General features: G+C 35.0%; 2 protein-coding genes across 2 annotated transcripts in view; one reads left to right on the forward strand and one right to left on the reverse strand.

The window, feature by feature from the left end:
• The window catches only part of rab7a (RAB7a, member RAS oncogene family), a 39343-nt gene extending 21140 nt beyond the window's left edge, over positions 1-18203 (reverse strand). Inside the window, 2 exon segments of the mRNA NM_200928.1 lie at positions 2254-2316; positions 17954-18203. Coding sequence (NP_957222.1) covers positions 2254-2306 — 53 coding nt within the window. The 5' untranslated portion in view covers positions 2307-2316; positions 17954-18203.
• Positions 18204-20001: 1798 nt separating this feature from the next.
• Positions 20002-21156, forward strand: part of slc25a26 (solute carrier family 25 member 26) — a 116192-nt gene continuing 115037 nt past the window's right edge. Inside the window, 1 exon segment of the mRNA NM_001030143.1 lies at positions 20002-20138. Coding sequence (NP_001025314.1) covers positions 20106-20138 — 33 coding nt within the window. The 5' untranslated portion in view covers positions 20002-20105.

A 21156-nucleotide genomic window follows, 5' to 3' on the forward strand; every position in this document is an offset into this window, starting at 1 on the left:
GAAATCAGATATTATAGATGAGTTATTAAATCTGTTATGTTTAAACGGTGCTCTAAGCATCTTCACTGTGAGAAAAACACTTTAGCTATGAAAATTCCTTTAGTCAAGAGCAGTGAGGTATTTTCTTCATTTGTTGTTTGATTAATAACAAAATCAGGCGGCAGCAAGAATATTGTGTGCTGTGTCTTTAAGAACATTGCAGCTCTGATATGGTTTCTCTTTCACATGTCTTTTGATTCTCAACTTGTTTGTTTATTACACGAATGAGGGTTAACCATAAACACTGCGATCTGACACAAATGTGCACGTATTTGACCATTAAAGCGCTCACATTAAGATGGCATTAGATGTTTGTGCCCTGCTCGTCTCTGAGCCTATCCAAGGTGCGCACACACACACACAACAGCATGTGCTCTTTCGTGCTTTTAAAAAAATATTAATGATTCAAATGTACATCAATGAATGATCAGTGCATGATGACTGCAGCATCCTGTGCTGCAAAAGTTACATTACAGTACATACTTTTATTCATTTTCACGTGGAACTGAGCTGCAGAGCAACAAATGTGTACAACTGGAAAGGAGCAGTATATGACGAAATAACCGTTTATCTTGATTAATGCTTTTTCATAATCGTTAGAAGCCAAAATCGTAATCAAAAACGGATTTTCGATTAATTGCACGGCCCAAGTGTTCGTATGCGATATCTAGTGTATCTATGGTTAGATCTAAAGTGAACAATTCATCCGCACAAGTTTAAGGTGCAGTAGGTGATTGTCTTCAGAAACATTTTTTGTTGTGCTGGTTGAAAGTCTCTTCATATTCCAATTGTAATGAATAAAGTAAATGATCAAAATGTATTATTTTGTGTTTTTTTGTTCTGGATGTGGCATACAACTTAAAATGTTCATCCAATTCAATATTGTCGGACCGAAAAATAACTCAATTACAACAGGTATCTTAAACTGTCTGTCAACAAATTTTAATTTGAATTTCTGCGGAGCCTCTTTAAGCAGACAGATACATCACTCGCGCTCACGTGTCACTCGCGCCCACTACGGCTGATAGAGAGACGTCATCTGGCAAACTCTGCATCAACCATTCTTTCTGAAAAACTATCGTGGCCTTGTATGCATTAAAAGAAAGATTGTCTCTGAAAGGGCTTCTGCCAAAAATGCAGATTAAACACTTTTCTAAACCCTGAATAAATATCTGAGTTACTTTTGCACGCTGGAGGGAAATGATGTTCTGCAATTCACAACAATGATCTGAAGGATGACACCACGGCTGAAGTATTTCTTTTAGACAGGTATGTGTTAAAACTTTTTTAGCCACACAAAGCTTATGTAGATTGTGTTGTTCATGAATAGGTTTATATGCATAGAAGTGCTGTTCAGCCACTGAAAACATCCGGCAAAATATTGGCTATTTTCAAGTTCATTAAGTACCTTTCACAGCATCGAAAATATAGTCAGTTAAATAGACCTTTGCATTCGTTTAGTTGTTCAAGTGAAAAAGGACATGAAAACAAGCGATGTAAGAGGATCAGTGAACACAGTTGAAAATGAAAAGTTACTCGTTGTCTTTGTAACTTAAATAACGTTAATAACAAAACATAAGTAAATGTGCTCTTCTGCCAAATCAACTTTACTGAGGTGAACTATGATTTATATACACACATTTGTTCATTTTTGAACAGTGACAACTTGTGACACAGATTTGGAAAAATATAATTCCTGCACCCACTGGCCTGTCAACAACTACACTTGATATAGTGTGCGTCCATAGAGTTTTGGAACTGGTGAATGACATGATCTAGTGTTATATCTAATCAGTGTGCGTTCACGTGTTCATAACTTAAGGAGGCTTGGCTTTGAACGGCAGGGGAGGGTCATAAAATTTTTAAGCTATTATGCTAATGCTAGGATTCTGGTAGATCACCTAATGCACCTTTAACTGACTGAAGATGCAGTTGTTTGTTTCGGTAATCCGACCATTTGCTTCTGCTTTTTCAGTGGCGGTGATATCAGCTTTAAACCACGCCCCTCTTACTGTTAGTTTGCTAAGTGCAAATGATGTTCAGAAAAGAAAGCCCCTCCCCTATACAATATTCTGTTTCAGATGGAAGCACATCAACACACTGTAATAAAAAGTCTCACTCTCAACAACACCCGCTTCACTTTAAACCCAAAATGAAAGTGGCAGTAGTGTTGATTTTGTAATAAGCGTGTCATGTTGATTGCGAGAAACTCACCCGGAATCTCCAAGAATGATCACCTTCAGAAGAACTTTCTTCCTTGATGTCATAGTGTCAGAGCTGAAGGAAGAGGAAGCACAAAGCATGAAGCTCAGATTGGAATAAAAGGAAGTGAAAGTCAAAACGGTTTGTACCCAGTCACACACACACACACACACACACACACACATTTGAAAGACACCGCCTCATAGTAAAACTTACAACTACGATATGCTAAAACCACAATCAGTCGTTTGATTGAACTTACACACTCTAATGGAGCTATAAAGCCTTTTTTGTTTCAATGACAAAACCCATGATTCTGCTTGCACGCTCAAATTGGTCATGTGCACTCGAGCTAGTAAAGTCACGAGAAACGCGCTCTCACTGATGACATGTACTGTTGACCGGCTTCTGTTAAACACACAGACTTCCCTTTTTTTTAAGAGGGATGTAGTTTTTCAGATCTGTTACTTAATGGAGGTCCATCCAAGGTGTTGATGGTTATTTAGACTATGCAAGAGAGAGGGCATGTGTGTGAAACACTTAAAGAAGCTTGGCGATACATGGAACTGTGCAACAACAATCAACAACCAACCAAAATAAAAAAGTTTTAAAAATAATAAAATAAAAAAACCAGGGTTTGACAGCGCGATATTGGAAAAAAACAAACAAACATTGCAACGTTTTTTTTTTCTGCGATACATATTTTGATACGAGTATCATTTCACCAGACTTGAATAGCCAAATTTGGAAAGAATTCATCATTTTATATTGATTGTGATGACATCGTACAACATTTCATCTGGATAAATTGAAACAAGCAGGGTTTTCTGGAGAGGTCAACTTTATTCAGGCACAGACATTAAATGACCAAACTGTAAATAAATAACACTGCATTGTCTTCATTGTATAAACATAAATACAATTAATTTTTGTTCATACTACAAATGCTTATATTTCTTATATCTCATTAAGCCACCGGCCTTAAAAACAAGTAGAAAATAGCTTTTGAGAAAACATTTATTTTATTTGGTTGCTGAAAATTATCATTATTTGCTTTTTAGTTAAACTATGATTTGATGATAAACTGAATAAGTTGTGTGATTTTAATTAACCGGACATGGTTGATAGAGTGCGAGGAGAAATCCGGGGGTAAGAAGGGTGCGCATTATGAGTCCCGCAAACTTCCGGGAGACTTGGGATGTCTAAATATCACGTTTAACAACTATAGTGAGACGCAATCCAGCGGTACATTGTTGAAAAACTGTTCGACATCCACTGCTCTCTGCCTGGAGCTCAGAGGAGCGCATGACAGTGTGTGTGTGTGGTCACGTAATGAGCGGTCGTAGGGCTGTGCAGAAATGCTAGGTAAAATGGTGTGGATGTGGATCATTTTCGTTCTAAAATGCCATTTTAACACTAAGACGTATTAGTGTAAACGAGGCCTGAGTGTGTATTTGCCGCAAGTATGTTTGCGGCGGGGTGGAGGATCGGCGATTTTGAGCTTCTTGTTGTCTATTGGCCATAGCGATGGACGATGGCATCGTATCGGCCCAACCCTAGTTTGAATAGAACTATTTGACGATTATCTGGGGAAAGTCAGATTCAGCATTCAGATGAAAAAAAAACTCGTCTAACTTTGCTTTGTCTCGTTTCTTGTCCAATTATCATAAAAATTGTTAGACCATGTAAAAATATTGTTTTTACAGTCAGAAGACTGAAGAGTTTTTTGCTCGTTTTAAGCAAATGATCTGCCAGTGGGGTAAGTGAAATAATCTTGTTTTTGCTTTGAAATGTAGATATTTAGACTAAAAACTAGACAAAAATGTAAGTAAATGTTTTTTTTTTGACTAAATCATATAAATTCCACATAAATACAGTGATTAAATACAATTCTGTGGCTTCTGGTCAACAGTAATTCAGTATGGACAATGCATATCTTTGCGATTTCACTATTGCGAACACGCACATTGTGATATCGATACTGAAATGATATATTGTGCAGCCCTAATTAAAATGTACTTTAATCCACCAAGTATCCAAAAAAATGGATTTCAATAGACTATTATTTATACATTTGAAATTATTAATTACTGTCAACATAGATTATACACGTAATGTAAACTGTTTTATATAGTACATTTACTGTGTATTGGCACTATACAATTTGTAATTTAGTGCAGGGATTGCTCCACACCACCAAAAAACGTACTACTGAGAAATATCATTAATTTTAATTTAATGTTGAATGTTTCAAGTCAAATTTGGAATCCCAACATTATGCACAACTACAACAACAACATGTCATTGGATTTCATAGGCCATAAATTATTTGCACAATCAATAATATTTCAATTCAATACAACTTTATTCTAAACCAGGGGTCACCAAACTTGTTCCTGGAGGGCCGGTGTCCTGCAGATTTTAGCTCCAACCCTAATCAAATACACCTGAACAAGCTAATCAAGGTCTTACTAGGGATACTTGAAACACCCAGGCAGGTGTGTTGAGGCAAGTTGTAGCTAAAACTTGCAGGCACACCGGCCCTCCAGGACCGAGATTGGTGACCTCTGTTCTAAACAAACAAACAAACAAACAAACAAACAAACAAACAAACAACACACACACAAACACACACACACACAACGACTAACATCAGCAGAGATGTATAAAGTACTAGAGACCCATACTTAAGTAAAAGTACAAGTGCTCTATCAAAAAGTGACTTGAGTAGAAGTAGAAGTGCTCTTTAATCACCATACTTAAGTGGAAGTACTAAAGTATTCAACATTTTTAGTACTTAAGTATTGCAAGTAGTTTATTTCAAAATTTACTACTCAAGTACTGAAAGTAAAAGTACAAGTATTGTGTAATGTAGTTATTAAAGAAGGCAGTCAAAAGACATCATATTGTTTTGTTTATTTTAAATATCTTTGGGGCACTTGATTAAGCAGAATGAAAAGAAACATGGCTTATGATACTGTTTTTCTCTGTAAATAATTTCTATGGTACAAGAACTCACATCGTCAGGCTCGTTTACCAGAAAATCACTTCACTGATGAGATAATTCAGCATGTTCATTCATACTCTCTCTCTCTCTCTTTTACACACACATAAACACACACCTAAATGTACACTCTCACACATTCATACACTCTCACACACAGTTCTCTCTCTATCTCTCTCTCTCTCTCTCTCTCTCTCACTCACACACACACACACACACACACACACACACACACACACACACACACACACACACACACACACACACACACACACACACACACACACATTTTTGTGAATTGTGGGGACATTACATAGGTTACAATTGTTTTTATACTCTACAAACTATACTTTTGAATGCTCTAACCCCAAATCCAATCTCTAAACCCAACCCTTACAGGAAATTATGTGTAGTTTTAATTTCTGAAAATAAAAAAAAATATTTAGTGTGATTGAATTTTATACATAATGTCCACATAATTCACCATCTCCTCCTAACATCTGTGTAATACCGATGTTGTTATACATATACATGGGCACACACACACACAAACACGAAAATACACTCTTTTACACTCTCATACACTCTCTCTCTCTCTCTCTTACACACACACACACAGACGCACACACAGGTACAATCACACTGTTTCTCTCTTACATGCATTATTCACTCACACTTTGGTAGTTTTGAAGTTTGATTGGTTAATACCAAAATAAACAGGAGTTTTGTCTTTTGGAAGCAGTCGTGAAACTAAACTAAACAAGCAAACTAAATCCTGTTGCATTAATTCACTTGATTTTGATTTTATTGTAAAAAAAGAAAAGAAAAGAAAAACAGGAAAGCGTGTATAGTACTGTGTTAAAAGAAAATCTAAAATACTTTATGGCTTATGGCTATGGTTTAGTATTAATTTTTTAAATTTTGATTATGTTTTAATTAAATTGGTCTGGCACTTCATATGTTCTGTAGTATATTTATTAATTCTGGTACTTTTACCATAAACCAACTTCTTAACCAGTTGGTAGAGGCTGATATTTTAGAAATTATGGGATGTGTTGAGAAAAAAATGCATTGACTGTGTTAAATAGCGACATTATGAGTTAAGAAATGCAATAAAAAAATCTATTGCTTTTGTCTTGGTGTGACAGTTGTAGGGTTATTTTTAATACAATTTTGTTCTTTAATACAGCAGTCAGATATATGAACCCTACTCTTAATTTGACCTGCTTAAAGAAAGCACTCTTTCTGAATGTATCAAAAAAAACTCATGCACAGAAGACAGCACGAGCATTTACAGCTAATAAACTCATGTCAATATTATACCGCCTGCTTTTTGAGCGCTGACAGGCGAGGTCTTATGATGATTGGTTATTATCTTCATCTGCTCAACAGAAAAGGCTTTGGAAATGAAGCGCTGTTCACCCATGGCGGGAAGAATACGCGGTTATCACAGGTAATAGACACAGTGAAGAAAACTTGAATATCAGGCACGCTCGTGTCTGGATGGATCGACAGCTTTAACAGCTAAGAAAAGAGGGAAAGTTACCTTACAAACAGGCCAGCGGGTCAAATGTCCAAAGTGAGAAAGAGAGAGGCAGAGGTGAAGTTTTACAACATTTCTCCCTAATAGTAAATTAGCGGCTCGTGTGCCGCCTTCACTCGCGCCTCCGTCCTCCGCCATAGTATTGCGACATCGCGCATAGGAGATAAATGACGTCATCACGTAATCACCGGTCATGACCTATTACTGAACTGATATCGATCATTTTGACACCCCTAGTAACGAGTAACGATGCAGCACATAAAAAATCTATCGGAGTAAAAGTATTAAACTCATGGAAAATATGTACTTAAGTAAAAGTGGAAGTAGGAGAAAAAAATAATACTCCAGTAAAGTACAGATACTGCCTTTTAGTACTTAAGTACAGTAGTGAAGTAGTTCTACTTCGTTACTATACATCTCTGAACATCAGCATACATTTTATGTTGTAATTGTTTGTTTGTAATATTACAAAATAACTTTTGATTCATTAGAACCACAAACAACATTAATTATATACAGCAACTGTTATAAAATTATTGTTATACTAATAATAATTGTTATTTTTTGGAGCAACAACAATACATACTAAAATGATTTCTGAAGGATCATGCATGTGATAAGATCTTGTGATGAGCTTTTGTAGAAATAGGTTAGAAACAACATACGAAAAGCTGACTCAAAGTTTAGGCATCACAACATTATAATAAAAAAAATAATATAGATTTTCACTCTTCAGAAGACTAACTTTAGCAAGAACAAACATAAAACACAGATTTTTTTTGCAGATTTGTAAAGGATTACATTTAAAAATAACAAGTAATACTAATTAAACTTAAGTATTGAATTATCAGTGTTAATTACAATCAATAATTATTACCAATAAATTTTGCATCCTTAAAGCTAACCCTGGAAATATGAAAAATAGATTGTCAAGAATTGTAGTCAATGTTAAAGGCTAATTTTATACAGCAAAGGCTGTGTGCAGTAATGCGCCTTGCAAAAGAGCATGACAACATAATTTAAACCATGGCATAATTTGATAAGGCTGAATGGTTCTTTACACCAACAATCTCAAAAACTTGAAGAATCTTATCTGCTTCAAAGACCGGGCTGTTTCAAGGCTTGTGATTTCACCTTTTCTTTTACGGTCACAAATGCAACAGGTGAAAGTCAAACAACAGAATACAAAAAAGTATAACAATACTAGTCCTGTATCAATATTTGCGTATTTAACTTTTTTGCTATAAATCAGTCTTGTATGCTAGAAAATTTTGAAGGGGAAAAAAACAATAGTTTTAAAATGCTAATAGAATCCGGATACAAACATTCAAGTAGAAAATTATCTCAAAAAGAAAAACAATATATCATGCCCAGATAATGAAAACCAGCCTACACAACCAATCACCTGTTATACACTACTGTTAGAAAAATGTGCTTCAATGCTAAACTCTATACATTTCTATAAAATGAATAGTTCACCCAAAAATGGAATACTGTCATCATGTAATCATCAGTTTCAATCCTTTCTGACTTCTTCTGAAGACAAAAGGAAATATTTTGAAGAAACCAGGAAACTTGTAAGTGCAACCACTGACTTCCATAGTACTTGATTTTCCTATGGATTTCAATGGTTACAGGTTTTCAGATTTCTTTAAAAATATCTTTAGTGTTTAACAGAAGAAACTTTTTTGCTTTTTTGTGAACTGTCTCTTTAACCCTGTACAATCATAGGTTTGAGTGGTTTTAAAACAAGCTAAATCTGAAACTTGGAGCCATTATTAGCTTTTAGCAACTCATTTTCAGATTATGTAACACCACACTCCAACTAAATGAGCTAAAATCAGCCAGATAAAATCAAATGTGGAGTAGATTATGTAATTAGTCCTTCATTTATTCATGAAAAACAGCAACCGACTGCTGTGTTGAACATGTGGTGCACATTTAGTTTAATGGACAGGTAGCAGTTTAGTTCACACAATGTGAATGTACTGTAGTGCATAATTTCTGATCTAATTAAATCTAATTTAGTCTATAAACCTGTGTCAAGGTGCAATCATTTAAAAGTGCTGTTTGACTCATCTAAAGCTTTTAAATAATACCATATTTTTTGCAGATATTTAAGGCCACGTCCATATGTTTATGAATGAAGTTTCCCCCAATTTTGTTAAAATAATATTAATAATATAAAAATTCTGTCCACAAGAAAAAGGCAAATCGCACTGTGATGCATGTTAAGGGTGTGCCGAACCAACAGGTGGCGATAATAGCACTTTTATGCTGGGTTCACACAAAACGAGGAATTAAGTATTTTCGCAACGAAATTGCATACAAGTCACTGCAAACTTGGCAGAATACAGACCACTGGTCTAACAATTAGAAATACACGGTACATTTGTCTTCCGCTTTTGGTGTGAACCCAGCCGTGTTGCCCAATTAGAAAGGAGAAAACAGCCCACACGCTGACGTCATGAGGCAAAAACTCCAGTTGTAGTGTACACATGACCACAATGTACCGAAAGTTTTGGAAAATCTTCACCCTGGCCAAAGTTTTTAGAAAATTTCAGTTTCAGTCACCTGGGGCCTCATGTATCAACGCTGCGTATGCACAAAAACTTTGCGTACGCCAGGTTTCACGCTCAGAATCACTCACGTTTGGATTTACTAACGATGAACTGAACGTGGGAATGTGCGCAGCTTCACGGCAGCTTTATGGCTGGCATACGCACATTTTTTGTGCGTGTCTGTTTTATTTCCATTGGCGACTCCTAGAGGCAGTTGTGTTAATTCCTCTCTACAAGTGTCTGAGCCTTGCAATGACAGCTGTATGAGACGCATTCATCTGGCAAGTATATAAGGTTTCCATACCATACAGTTGACCAGCTAAACATTAAAGCACAATTTGCAGCGGTCGCCTGTTTTCCCAATGTAATCTGAGCTATCTACTGCACGCACATTGCTATAAAGACACTATCTGAAGATGAATTTGCATACATGAATCAGAAACATTTCCATTCAGTAAATGTGCAAATAAAATATGATGCACAAACTTATTGATGATTCCTACTTGTCTTTCTCATGATAAATAGTTGGCAAAATCTGATATGTAGCGGGGGAAAAAACAAGAAAGAGGTCATTTGACGCTGGATTCGAACCGAGTTCATGCTTGAACGTGTCAAAACATGTTGACATGCGTCTTACGAGGTGCGCCACTGAGACTGTTGTGAGTACTGCAACATTTTACACCTATAAACCACATTATTTCTTTTTAATTCACTCAGTGCGATGTTCAGACCCAACTGTGTTAACCGTATCAGCTAAACTCTCCCACTCTATTTTTTTCTTTTGTTGTTAATTCCGGAGAACAAACTTGCAAATAACACCGCTTTTCTCCGGTCTACCTCCGAAAGCAGCACCTGCAATTCACATTCTGTTCAAAGTTTCTCTTTTTGCTTGCTTTTGCAATTGCTTTTTTGTTGGGTTCTGCCAAAGTAGAGTCATTAGCATATTCATACGGGGGAGAAGGCAGGGAGGGGTTTTGTGCTCGTGCATGTTGCGCTCAGTTTCACGTTCATTCGGATGTACAAAAGAATATGCGTGAGATTCGGCGTACGCAGTGTTTCATACAACTGAATTTTTTTCTGCGTACGCACATTTACACACGCACATTGTGCGTATGCAATGTTTTAGTAAGATTTCCACGCAAGTCTTCGTACATTAGGCCCCTGGTACTCCAATTTCAGTGAATTACAAACAGCGAAACCACATGAAAAAGTGTGATTTTTAATATACCCGACCGTGTTTCTGTAGACAGGACCTAAGAAACATGTAAAGTGCTATTAGCTTATCTGAAAAACAAAAGTCAGTTTTTATCTGTTAAAAATATGTGTTCCCTGTCGAGATGTCTTCCTTTGTTTTGGTCATTGTAACGCTGCCCATTGCCAGTCAGCACCCAGAGTTACCTTATCGCAAAACAAAGCATTTCACTTCAGTCCTAAAAGTAGTCTCAATGCGAATGTGCATGAAAATGTGACCTCTGGAAGACAGTAGCAGCCTTCAAAATGAGACAGATTCTGTTATAAAAATTCATATGGCGCAGGTTTTAAATTTGCAAACCATACAAATATTACAAAGGTAAACATCAATCAATTTACAGTACAGGCCTGCATTCCTGTGGCTGTGCCGCGGGAGCCGTGGGACCCGACCAGATTTCTTTCGGTGTGGGAATAAATTTACGAATAAAGCGCAGGATCGATCGGTAACTGGTGTAGTTTTGGACGGGAGCAGGTGGTCCAACAATATCAATCCCGACTCCCGAGAGAGTGAGCACGCATATGTATGTGTGTGAATGAGACAACGTGATGCTGTGTTTAGCTTGTTTGTTGCTGTCTGTGTGTGTCTGTGTGTGTGTGTGTGTGTGTGTGTGTGTGTGTGTGTGTGTGTGTGTGTGTGTGTGAATGAGAGAGAGAGAGAGAGAAAGCTTAAGTCTATAGCCACCCAAGCCATAGACTTTTCTCACTGCCTCCCTGAGGCAGACCGTTCCTTAGCATCCAGTCACGCACCAGCTGACTGAAGGAAATCTTCTTGATTTGGGTGATGAACACCTCACACAGACTATTCCATACCCCTCACTGCACACCATCAATATGTAGCATGCACTGCACTTTAACCAATCCATAGTTAAAACAATACTGCTGACAATTATGTGTACACCTATTCTGTGTTCATATCACTGTCAACACTGCCAATTTTACATTGTCCTGTTTTTTTGGGAGTATGTTGTTGTATTTTGCACTGTCTGTATTCTGCACTGTCGTTGTAATTGCACTCTCTGGAGCCGGCACCTAAGCTTTTCACTCATCACAGCACACGTGCTACTGATGGTGACAATAAAAGTGATTTGATAATGCCGCCCTGTAAGCCTATTGGAGACATTCATAAATATTCCAAGCATATCTAATAAATGCTTAAATTAATGCTTAAGTGTGATTTAAACCCACTAAATCACACTTAAGCAGAGTTTATTCGAGAGCGCACAAGAAAATCTGCACTTGAGCAGTATATATTTGAGGGCTACAAGTTTTATGCACGAGCAGAGGGAATTGGCGCGCAAGCAAAGAGAATTGCATGCAAGTATTACATGAATTAGATCTCGACTTGTAATACTGCGGTCATGACATTTGTCATTAAAATTATGGCATACAGTATATGTAGTTGGTAGATCTGTGCAAAAGGCCTGCCGCCACAGCTGGAAAAAAAATCCTACAGGAAACACTGAGCATAATCACAAAGTTGTTGTTTTGTTTTTTACAGTTACGTCAATTGTGCTTTATTTGTGCAATTTATGCACATGTTTATGATGTATTAATTCAGTGTTTGTTAATTAAGTAAAAATATCAATAGAAGGGAGGTAACACTTTACAATAAGGTTGTATTAGTTAATGTTAGAATGCAATTACTAACATGAACAAACAATGAACAATACATTAATTACATTATTTGTTGATGTTAGGTAACAATAGTTAATGAAAATACAATTGTTCATTGTTAGTTCATGTTAACTCATGATGCACTAACTAATGTTAATAAGCATGAATTTGGTTTAAAATATGGCATTAATAAATAATGAACTATGATTAATAAGTGTACAAGTTTATTTCATGTCAGTAAATACTTGTTATTTCATGTTATACTAGCTAACATTAACTAATGAAACTTTATTGTAAAGTGTGAGCAGAAGGGTTTCAGTTTCTGTCTGTAAAACTAACATTCTGTAAAGATTTGCATTTGAAACAGCCAGTAGAGCTTTGAATAAAGAATGTGGTTTTGTACCACAAGCATCAGCAAATATTGAAAAGTTCAGTTTAAGTACCCTCATCACGGTTCAATAGGATCCACAGGAGGACTGAAGAGCTTCTTAACAATAACTTCAGAACTTACAGTCATCAACCTGAAACACTAGCAGTCTCTTAAAAAATATATCGAAATGCATCACGGTGTTTTAACATGGTTTAAGCCTATACAACCATGAAGAATACAACAGTCCAATTTAAACTAAAGTACGAAGAGAACACTTTCTTTACTAATGTTGCATCAACACAAAATTATTTTACAAAAATATTTTAAAAAGCTCATCTGAACTTCATATGCATACTAGTCTGAAGTAATCTCATGTGTACCCTGACCAGTGCAGGTCATTCACTTCTTCATCTAACACAGAAATATTATTTTTTGTTGCTATTGTTTTTTTTATGGTGCAGTCTTAACAAAACCTACACACCTACATCATTTCCCAGCATCAAAGGCATGTGTAATATTTCTTTTCATTTCTTAGTAGCATGACTTTGATGCCAAAATGAAGGTCACATGTTAACTTGTATACTATTTTTAAACACATCATGTGATAGAACACATTACGCAACAAAAATGGTTCAAATAATTATAATTATGCAGCAAAAATGTTTCAAATCAATGTCACAGACTTTACGAGTTTAAATAAGCAATTGCCTTTGGGAAAAATAAAATGTACATTTTGTCTTTGATTCCAATTTTGTTAATGTCAGTACAATCAACTAAATTAAGGAATTAAATCGTTTACACCGACAATGCGCAATCACATTTGTGACATTCTGTGGGGGAAAAAAGGAATTGTCACTTTCAACCCAGAGGGATGTCTGATAGTCAACCTGGTGCAAAATCTACACAGTAATATTTTTACTTTATTTAGAAATGACTATAGATTATTCATGCACCTGTACCGTGTACATACATACTTCTACTATACATCAACTCATACACAAAAAGAACAATATTAGCATGTTCCTTTAACCTTGATTCTCCTACAATGTATTGAACAACCATTAGCAAAAAATATATAATAATGTTAAGAAAGTACAAATTGCTAAATAATTAACAACTTTGTGGTCATGTTTACCATTGTTCAATGAATTGTCAATCATTATTCAGGTTAAATCCAATTATGTGACTGTTGTGTATGTGCTAAGGACTGTTTGTTGAAGCTGTGGATTAGATACAGCATTAGTAATGTTGCAAACAATATTTAATATATTTTTCTAGCAGACTGATTGTGTAGCTTTAGGAGACCTCAGTGTAGGGCTGCACAGTATCATTTCAGCATCGATATTGCCATGTGCACATCTGCAAAAGTCACATTGCAAGATATGCAATTTTCAGTCTGAATGATAGTTCACCAGGAACTATATAAAAGTATTTAATTACCGTATTTATATAGAATCTTTATGATTTATGCAAAAAAAGCTTCACATTAAGAATTTTTCATATCCTTTTAGTCCAAATGTCTACATTTCAAAGCGAAAACAGGATTATTTTACATACCCCACTGGCAGACCATGTTTAAAAAAAAAACACTTAATTTTGACCTATTTCTTCTGAAGTTAAAAACAAAACAATATTGGTACTTGACTTTTTAGAAATCTGGACTAAAAATAACACAAAGCAAAGTAATAAAAGCATTGTGATTTTTGAATTTCTGTACCCGAATACTGTAAAACCATCATATAGTGACATTCAAAGTCAAACCATCTTGTGAAACTGTATTCTTAACGCAGTATTTGTTGCAGATAAATAAAGTATCTCAATATCAGATCTTTCCAATATTATGCAGCCCTACCTCATCACCAGGAGACAATAATTCTGTTTTAATTTAGTTTTTGCTTGTTTTTTTGTGAGTATCCATTAACAACATTAATTTTGTGAAATCACCAAAGACCACAGTTTTAGCTGAAAACAAATCTTTAAAAAATAATAGGTCACCAAAAGTTTGGAAGGTCTTATGATGAGAACATTAACAAATTTTTAATTTTTAGGTGAACTGTTTTTTCGCCTATTTTGCATTGTCACAATTAATTTTTAACTTCACAGTTTCAAATTTGTACTCCATGTAAACTATAACTTTCACAGTTTCCAATTTTTGATTTATTATACACCATAATAATAATTATATTTAGCCAAAGGCAGCATGATTTCTCGTATACTGCATAGGAATGGGCGATTTGGTCTAAGATTAAAATTTGATTAATTAAACATTTTAACTCGATTACGATTAATGAACGATTCTTTTATTTATTTATTTGCCTTCATAATTCACTGACAGATTTTGTACAGTAAATGTGCTCACATATTACAAGTGAGAGATTTTTGAATGAAGGGAGCACTATTTGATTTTAAAATAATAAAAGGAAACACACACCATCTGCCATCTATCTATATTTATTGAACATATATGTTGAATATCTGAAATTAAACACACACTGCCTAAAATAAACAGTCACTTTTTTCTTTTAAAAAGTAAAAAAGAAATAACTTGAAGTGCTCTTTTGGAAACAAAATAATTTTTTTTTTAGTGTTTTCATATTAAAAGTAAAAAAATAAGCGATATCTCTTCTAAATAAAATAACACTTGCATATCCTATAAATAATATTTTAAACGGTGCATTTCTTGCATATTAAACAAATATTTTAATTTAAATAATAATTTTGATGTAATAGAAAATATGCCATCTCAAGGCATCTCTGGCGCAACTTCCAATCATCGTCAACGTTGTGCAAAGCGACATAATAGTAATTTGTAATAGAATAGCCCTTATACTGCACATTTTACCGATACTACGAGAGTATTACACAATATTAAAAAATATATATATTTTAAAGTAGTGCAGATAAAGGATAAGTATTGCAGTATTCAAAACTGATGCTGACTAGTAGGGCTGCATGATATAGGAAAAATCTAACATTTTGATATTTTGTGATTCTGCGATAAATATTTGGATATGAATATACTCTTTCCCCAGAGGACTGGATTACCTCTATTTGAAAAGAATTAGCTGGGATTGGTTAGGATGATTCTATAGAGAAGAGCATCTAAATAAAATATAATACATCATCTAAAAGCATAGACCAACACAATAAAAAAACTATTAAAATAAACATAGATTTCTGAGTCTAACAGTATTCAGGAACAGTAATTGTCGATAAAAATAAAAATAATTGAGATTAATCATTGTTAAAAGTACAAAACGGTAAAAATTTTTTATACGTGAATGCTTTTAAAATCATTATTCAGTCACAGGGCTGAGCCGATAAACAATATTATATTGAATCATGATAAAATTTACGTCAATAAGAATGATAAGCTCTGGACTTTTTTACTCCATATTGATCTGAGAGCCATTTATACATAGCAGAAAACAATAGTAATCTAAGGGTGCTTTCACACCTACACTTTTGTTTCGGAACGTATCTCGTTTGACCAGTTAGCGCGGTTCGATTGGCATATGTGAACAGGGCAATCGCACTCTGTTCCGCGCCAAAGTAATCGCTCCGAGATCGCTTGAGTGAGGTGGTCTCGGCTCGATTGAAACGAACCCTGGAGCGGTTCGATTGCAGTGAGAAAGCGATTCGATCCGAGCGCGGATATATGACAGTGTTTTATGGATATGTAATAGGCTTACGGCTACATGAAGAGAGAATTATGAGTAGGGCGGGAAGTTTCGCGAGTCTCCGGATGCCCGCAAACGAGTGATGATCTCCCGGTAATCTCGCGTCTCTCTCCCAGTCCTCAAATAGGCATCGTCGCGCACCCTTCTCACCCCTCCCCACCGTGTCTCTCCTCAGACACGTCACGCGCGCGCACCCTGTCAATCACCACCAAATCACCACCTCCTGACAGCTGAGCGGGACGCTGCAAAATAAACCCTGACACTCTGACCAATGTAAGGAGAGTTTACTCGCACGTGACTTGTTTTAGCTTTTTTGGTCCGATTAGAAACTTTGCAGTCTGAAAGCGAACCGCTCCAAGAGCAAAGAGCAACAATGTAACAATTTTAATCTCTGTTTCGGAACAACTGAATCGATTCACAGGTGTGAAAGCACCCTAAAAAGTGTTGATTTTAGAGATGCACCAAATTTTCAGCCACAGAAAATTTATCATCTGAAAATATGTTATGCCATTTAATGGACCCTCTATATTTGTGGCTTCAGTCATTGTCGTGGTCCTCTTTCAAATTTGAAAGCATTAACAACTTATATTGAAATATACATCGTTATAAATTAAAAAAATATATATATCGAGATAGCATTTTTGCCATATCGCCCAGCCGTCACATGCATCAAAAATCACATGAAAATGAAAACTTATAATATATAATAAAACAGTTTTACTAAACATTTCATATTCTGTGATTTGACTACTGCGAATGATCACATTGCGATATCGATGCTGAATCAATATATTGTGCAGCCCTACTGGCTAGTTAAGAGGCTCGCAAGATTTTGAGACACAGTTCATGACTGCCACCACTTTTACGACTCCATATTTAATCTGGAACCCATGACACTCGGTAAAGTCGGATCACATGGTAGAGCACTTTCCCTCAGTACGAAAAAGAATAGGAGAAAGTCAGTCAGCCGTTTCGACATCATGCAACAAATAACCAAGTGCGTACTAAAGCCACTGACACACGCGTTTTACAGTATACATCGACGCTACCTTTGAACAATAAAGAGGTATAGAATATAGGAGATTTTATCCTTTAATAATGATTGTTTATTAAAAACGGCTTGTTTCGCAATACCCCACGCCTGTTCCCGTGTGCAGTAAACATACAAGCAGAAACTGTATTTAATGCGGCTGCTTGTTGTGCAATCAGATGATTCCACATGAAAGCCAAGCAGCGCTGTAAAATCCATTTTCTGATCGATTATTACTTTATTAGTGACTCTCAATGATTGTTTTGATGTGTACATTAGCTCAAGATAACGGTGTACGATAAAACAAGATGCATTAGAGCAAACGCATATGTAGAAAAACAAACAAACAAAAAATTAAAATAATAAAAAAAATACCCAGCGCGACTGTCAGGCCTGTCAGGGTAACTGGAAACACCTGATCATCCAGGGCCTCACAAATCAACATCAGTGGCTGATTTTAACCATAAAAACCCTTACATATAAAATAAACATGAATAAAAGCGACTTAATGCCCTTTAACATCACAACAAATGATCTCGTTTGCTAATGTCACTCGTTAGCTTAACGTTACATGCCAATCACACATTCTCTCTCCATAAATCCACGATCATTCACTCGATTTCAGATATACAAGCATATATTCGGATTTTATAACTCACCTGGTTTATAAAGCAGGAGATCTAGCGAATATCAGTCTGTTTTTTTGTGCTGTGCTGTAGCCTGTAAGCTAAACTGCTACCGTGCCCTTACACGAGCCTGATGTTTATGAGGAAAAAAAACAAACAATAACTTCAGCTTCTGTCGTCAGTTGAAAACTGGATCGTTTTTGGCGAGTGTATGAGTAAATTAATCCGGATTCGGGAATACCGATACGGGCGCTGTAACCGTTGTTGCCCCCTGTTAACTGACGGTTCTTTTTTTCTCTTTCTGTTTCAGGATCTGCTTTAACTTCCTCCAAAACAACCCTGTGATAGCCAGCGATGTCATCACGCACGTGGCGTCATTGCGTATGCCCGCCCAGAAGATACGCCCTAAAAGAGGCTCTTCTACCCAGTGAATACTCTCTTAGTGAGATTTAAAAATATATTGACTCTAATAATTTATTTTGTAAGCAATGCCCAGAGTTCCTAGTACACTTATTTTGGCAATGCAGTTACACTAATTTGCAATTTTTGCAATTGTTGATGTTAGAAGGTTTATAAAGTCTTTTCCTAACTATGGGAAACTGTTTTGATTGGTTTTGTCAATTATAAAAAATAAGCTTTACATAAAAAGAAAATATATTTTCTTAATCATATTATCTTATTAACAACAAATTATATACATAAATGTAAATATTTAAACCAAAAACCTTTTTTATTTATATTTTGCTTACTGAAATGCAGTATTACTTTGAAACTATTTCTAACTCTTTCACAAAAATAGACTGGAAAACAACTGAAATTTGTAAATTATATAATATCTTTCTTTAATGTGTGATGTATATACCCATTTCGTTTTTTTTTTCTTTGTTTTTTTTAAATGTGTTTTTTGTTTCAATTTTCTATATAATGTAATGTGATTGTATATTCCCTCTTTTTTGCATAATAAAAAAGAGACTTTTCTCAAGACCCTTTTACTATTAAAGCCATTCCTATGGCCTTTACATTTTTATTTTATGGAACATATCATGTAGGTAATTTTTTTTTTTTTTGCACCTGTTTCCTTTTTTTTGTAATGCAAAGGTATGCTGATAATGGTAAGTTGATGTACATTACTATATGTTTAATAAAAGAAAAGAAAAGACCCTTTTATCGTACATTTTAAAATCAAATATTTTGTTAAGACACCTTTTTTTCTAAAAAAGTACAAACTATAAAATATGATAGCCCGATAATAACAAATAATAAAATAATCCAAATTAAAACAAAAAGTCATGCTTTTAATGACATAAAATTTCTAATTATTACATAATTTTTTTGGCCTAGATGTTTTTATTAAATCATTTTTTTAATTAAATTGTTTCTTTTTAACTATTTTTTACTTTGTTACATTGCTTTTACTTTGTTAGTTAGCATATATTTATATGAACAATTCCAAGTAATGTCCTAATTTATGTTATAGATGGCCAGCCTTTTAAAAGAAGAAGCTGAAATTGTTTATGGTTAAAATTTTTTTTTTGCATCATACAGTTATTGAATTTGATTGGGTTGTTTGGTCTATAGGATCCAAATTTAAGGTTTGTACTTCTTTCAATAAAGTTTTTAAATCATTGGGAATATCATTAATTATACTGTGTTGTATTATTGTTTTTTTACTGAGGGTTCAAAATTTAATATAATGAATTGAAAATAAATATATCTTACCATTGTCATCTAATAATTGACTTATAAAAACAATATTTAAAAAGCATTTCTCGAAAAGCAAAGATTTGTTACAATAGTTTGGTTGTTTAAAATAAAGCAGTGGTGAGGAGAAAATATGTGTTTGTACATTATTAACCATGATAATAAGACCTGTTTATGATATATTGTTAATGTTATGAGTAATTTACCAAGTGAGAAGGGGCATTGTAACAGAAAAGCAATACCTCCAATTTTATTAAAAATAAATTCGGGAAGTATCTTCCACATTGAATCAGGTTTTTTAATTCGAGCCCTTCTGCCGAAAATGAAGAGCCCTGCTGTTGTCGTCGTTGTCATGTGACATCTATGCGAGCGCCCGCCCTAAACATGGCAGCGCCCTTGCTGAACGTGTAGTTGTTGTACGAAGTGTCAAAGATGAACCGCCTAACAAAGTCACCTGGCAAATGCTGAAGTCCTCGAGTACAGTATGGACAGACGAGAGTTCACAGCCTCCCTTGTGGTAATGCTCATTTTCTGTGGTAATGCTCGCTGTCTATTACACGCGCTCAAGAATCCTTCATCATGAACTCTGCATGTGACATGAAAGCAGAACAATGTTATTGAGTGACAGTGACATTTTTAGCTTTTGTGTAATGCAAACAGAGGTTTACTTGTTTAAATAATCTGGAAGTGACTTTGATGATGGCTATGATGATGACAACAGTAATGAAGCTAAAGGAATACATTTGTTTTTTTTTTTACAAATACAGATGCTGTTTTTAAAGCGATAAATAAACATCTCTTGTTAATAATAATAATAATAATAATAATAATAATAATAATAGTGATAATAATAATAATAATGTGTGTCTTGTCTTCTAGTCTTCTAAGTCAAGGTAGTTACTATTTTTTTCTTGTTATCTTGTCTTTGTTTCTAGATTTGAGACAGCTACTACTGATACATAGTACTACTAATAATAGCAGTGATCTTATTATAAAATAGAAGTAGTAGTAATAGTTGTAACAAACTAATAATAACAAATAATAGCATTAATAGTCAACTTTGCTTGCATTTTTATAATAATAATAAATGAATTCTAGTGTTTGCACACACACACATGCACACATATGGGGTGTTACGGTAGCGCAGTGTGTAGCACGAAAGCCTCACAGCAAGAAGGTCGCTGGTTCGAGCCTCGGCTGGATTAGATGGCATTTCTGTGTGGAGTTTGCATGTTCTTTACGTGTTCGCATGGGTTTCTAAATTGGCTGTAGTGTATATGTGTGAATAAATGTGTATGGATGTTTCCCAGTGATGGGTTGCAGCTGAAAGGGCATCCACTGTGTAAAACGTTCATTATGCTGTCTAAGTTGACGGTTCATTCCGCTGTGGCGACCCCAGATTAATAAAAGCGAAAAGAAAATGAATATATATATATATATATATATATATATATATATATATATATATATATATATATATATATATATATGTGTGTATGTGTGTGTGTACAGTATGTATATATATATATATATAT

Source organism: Danio rerio, chromosome 11, assembly GCF_049306965.1.
Source record: "Danio rerio strain Tuebingen ecotype United States chromosome 11, GRCz12tu, whole genome shotgun sequence".
Taxonomy (NCBI): Eukaryota; Metazoa; Chordata; class Actinopteri; order Cypriniformes; family Danionidae; genus Danio; species Danio rerio.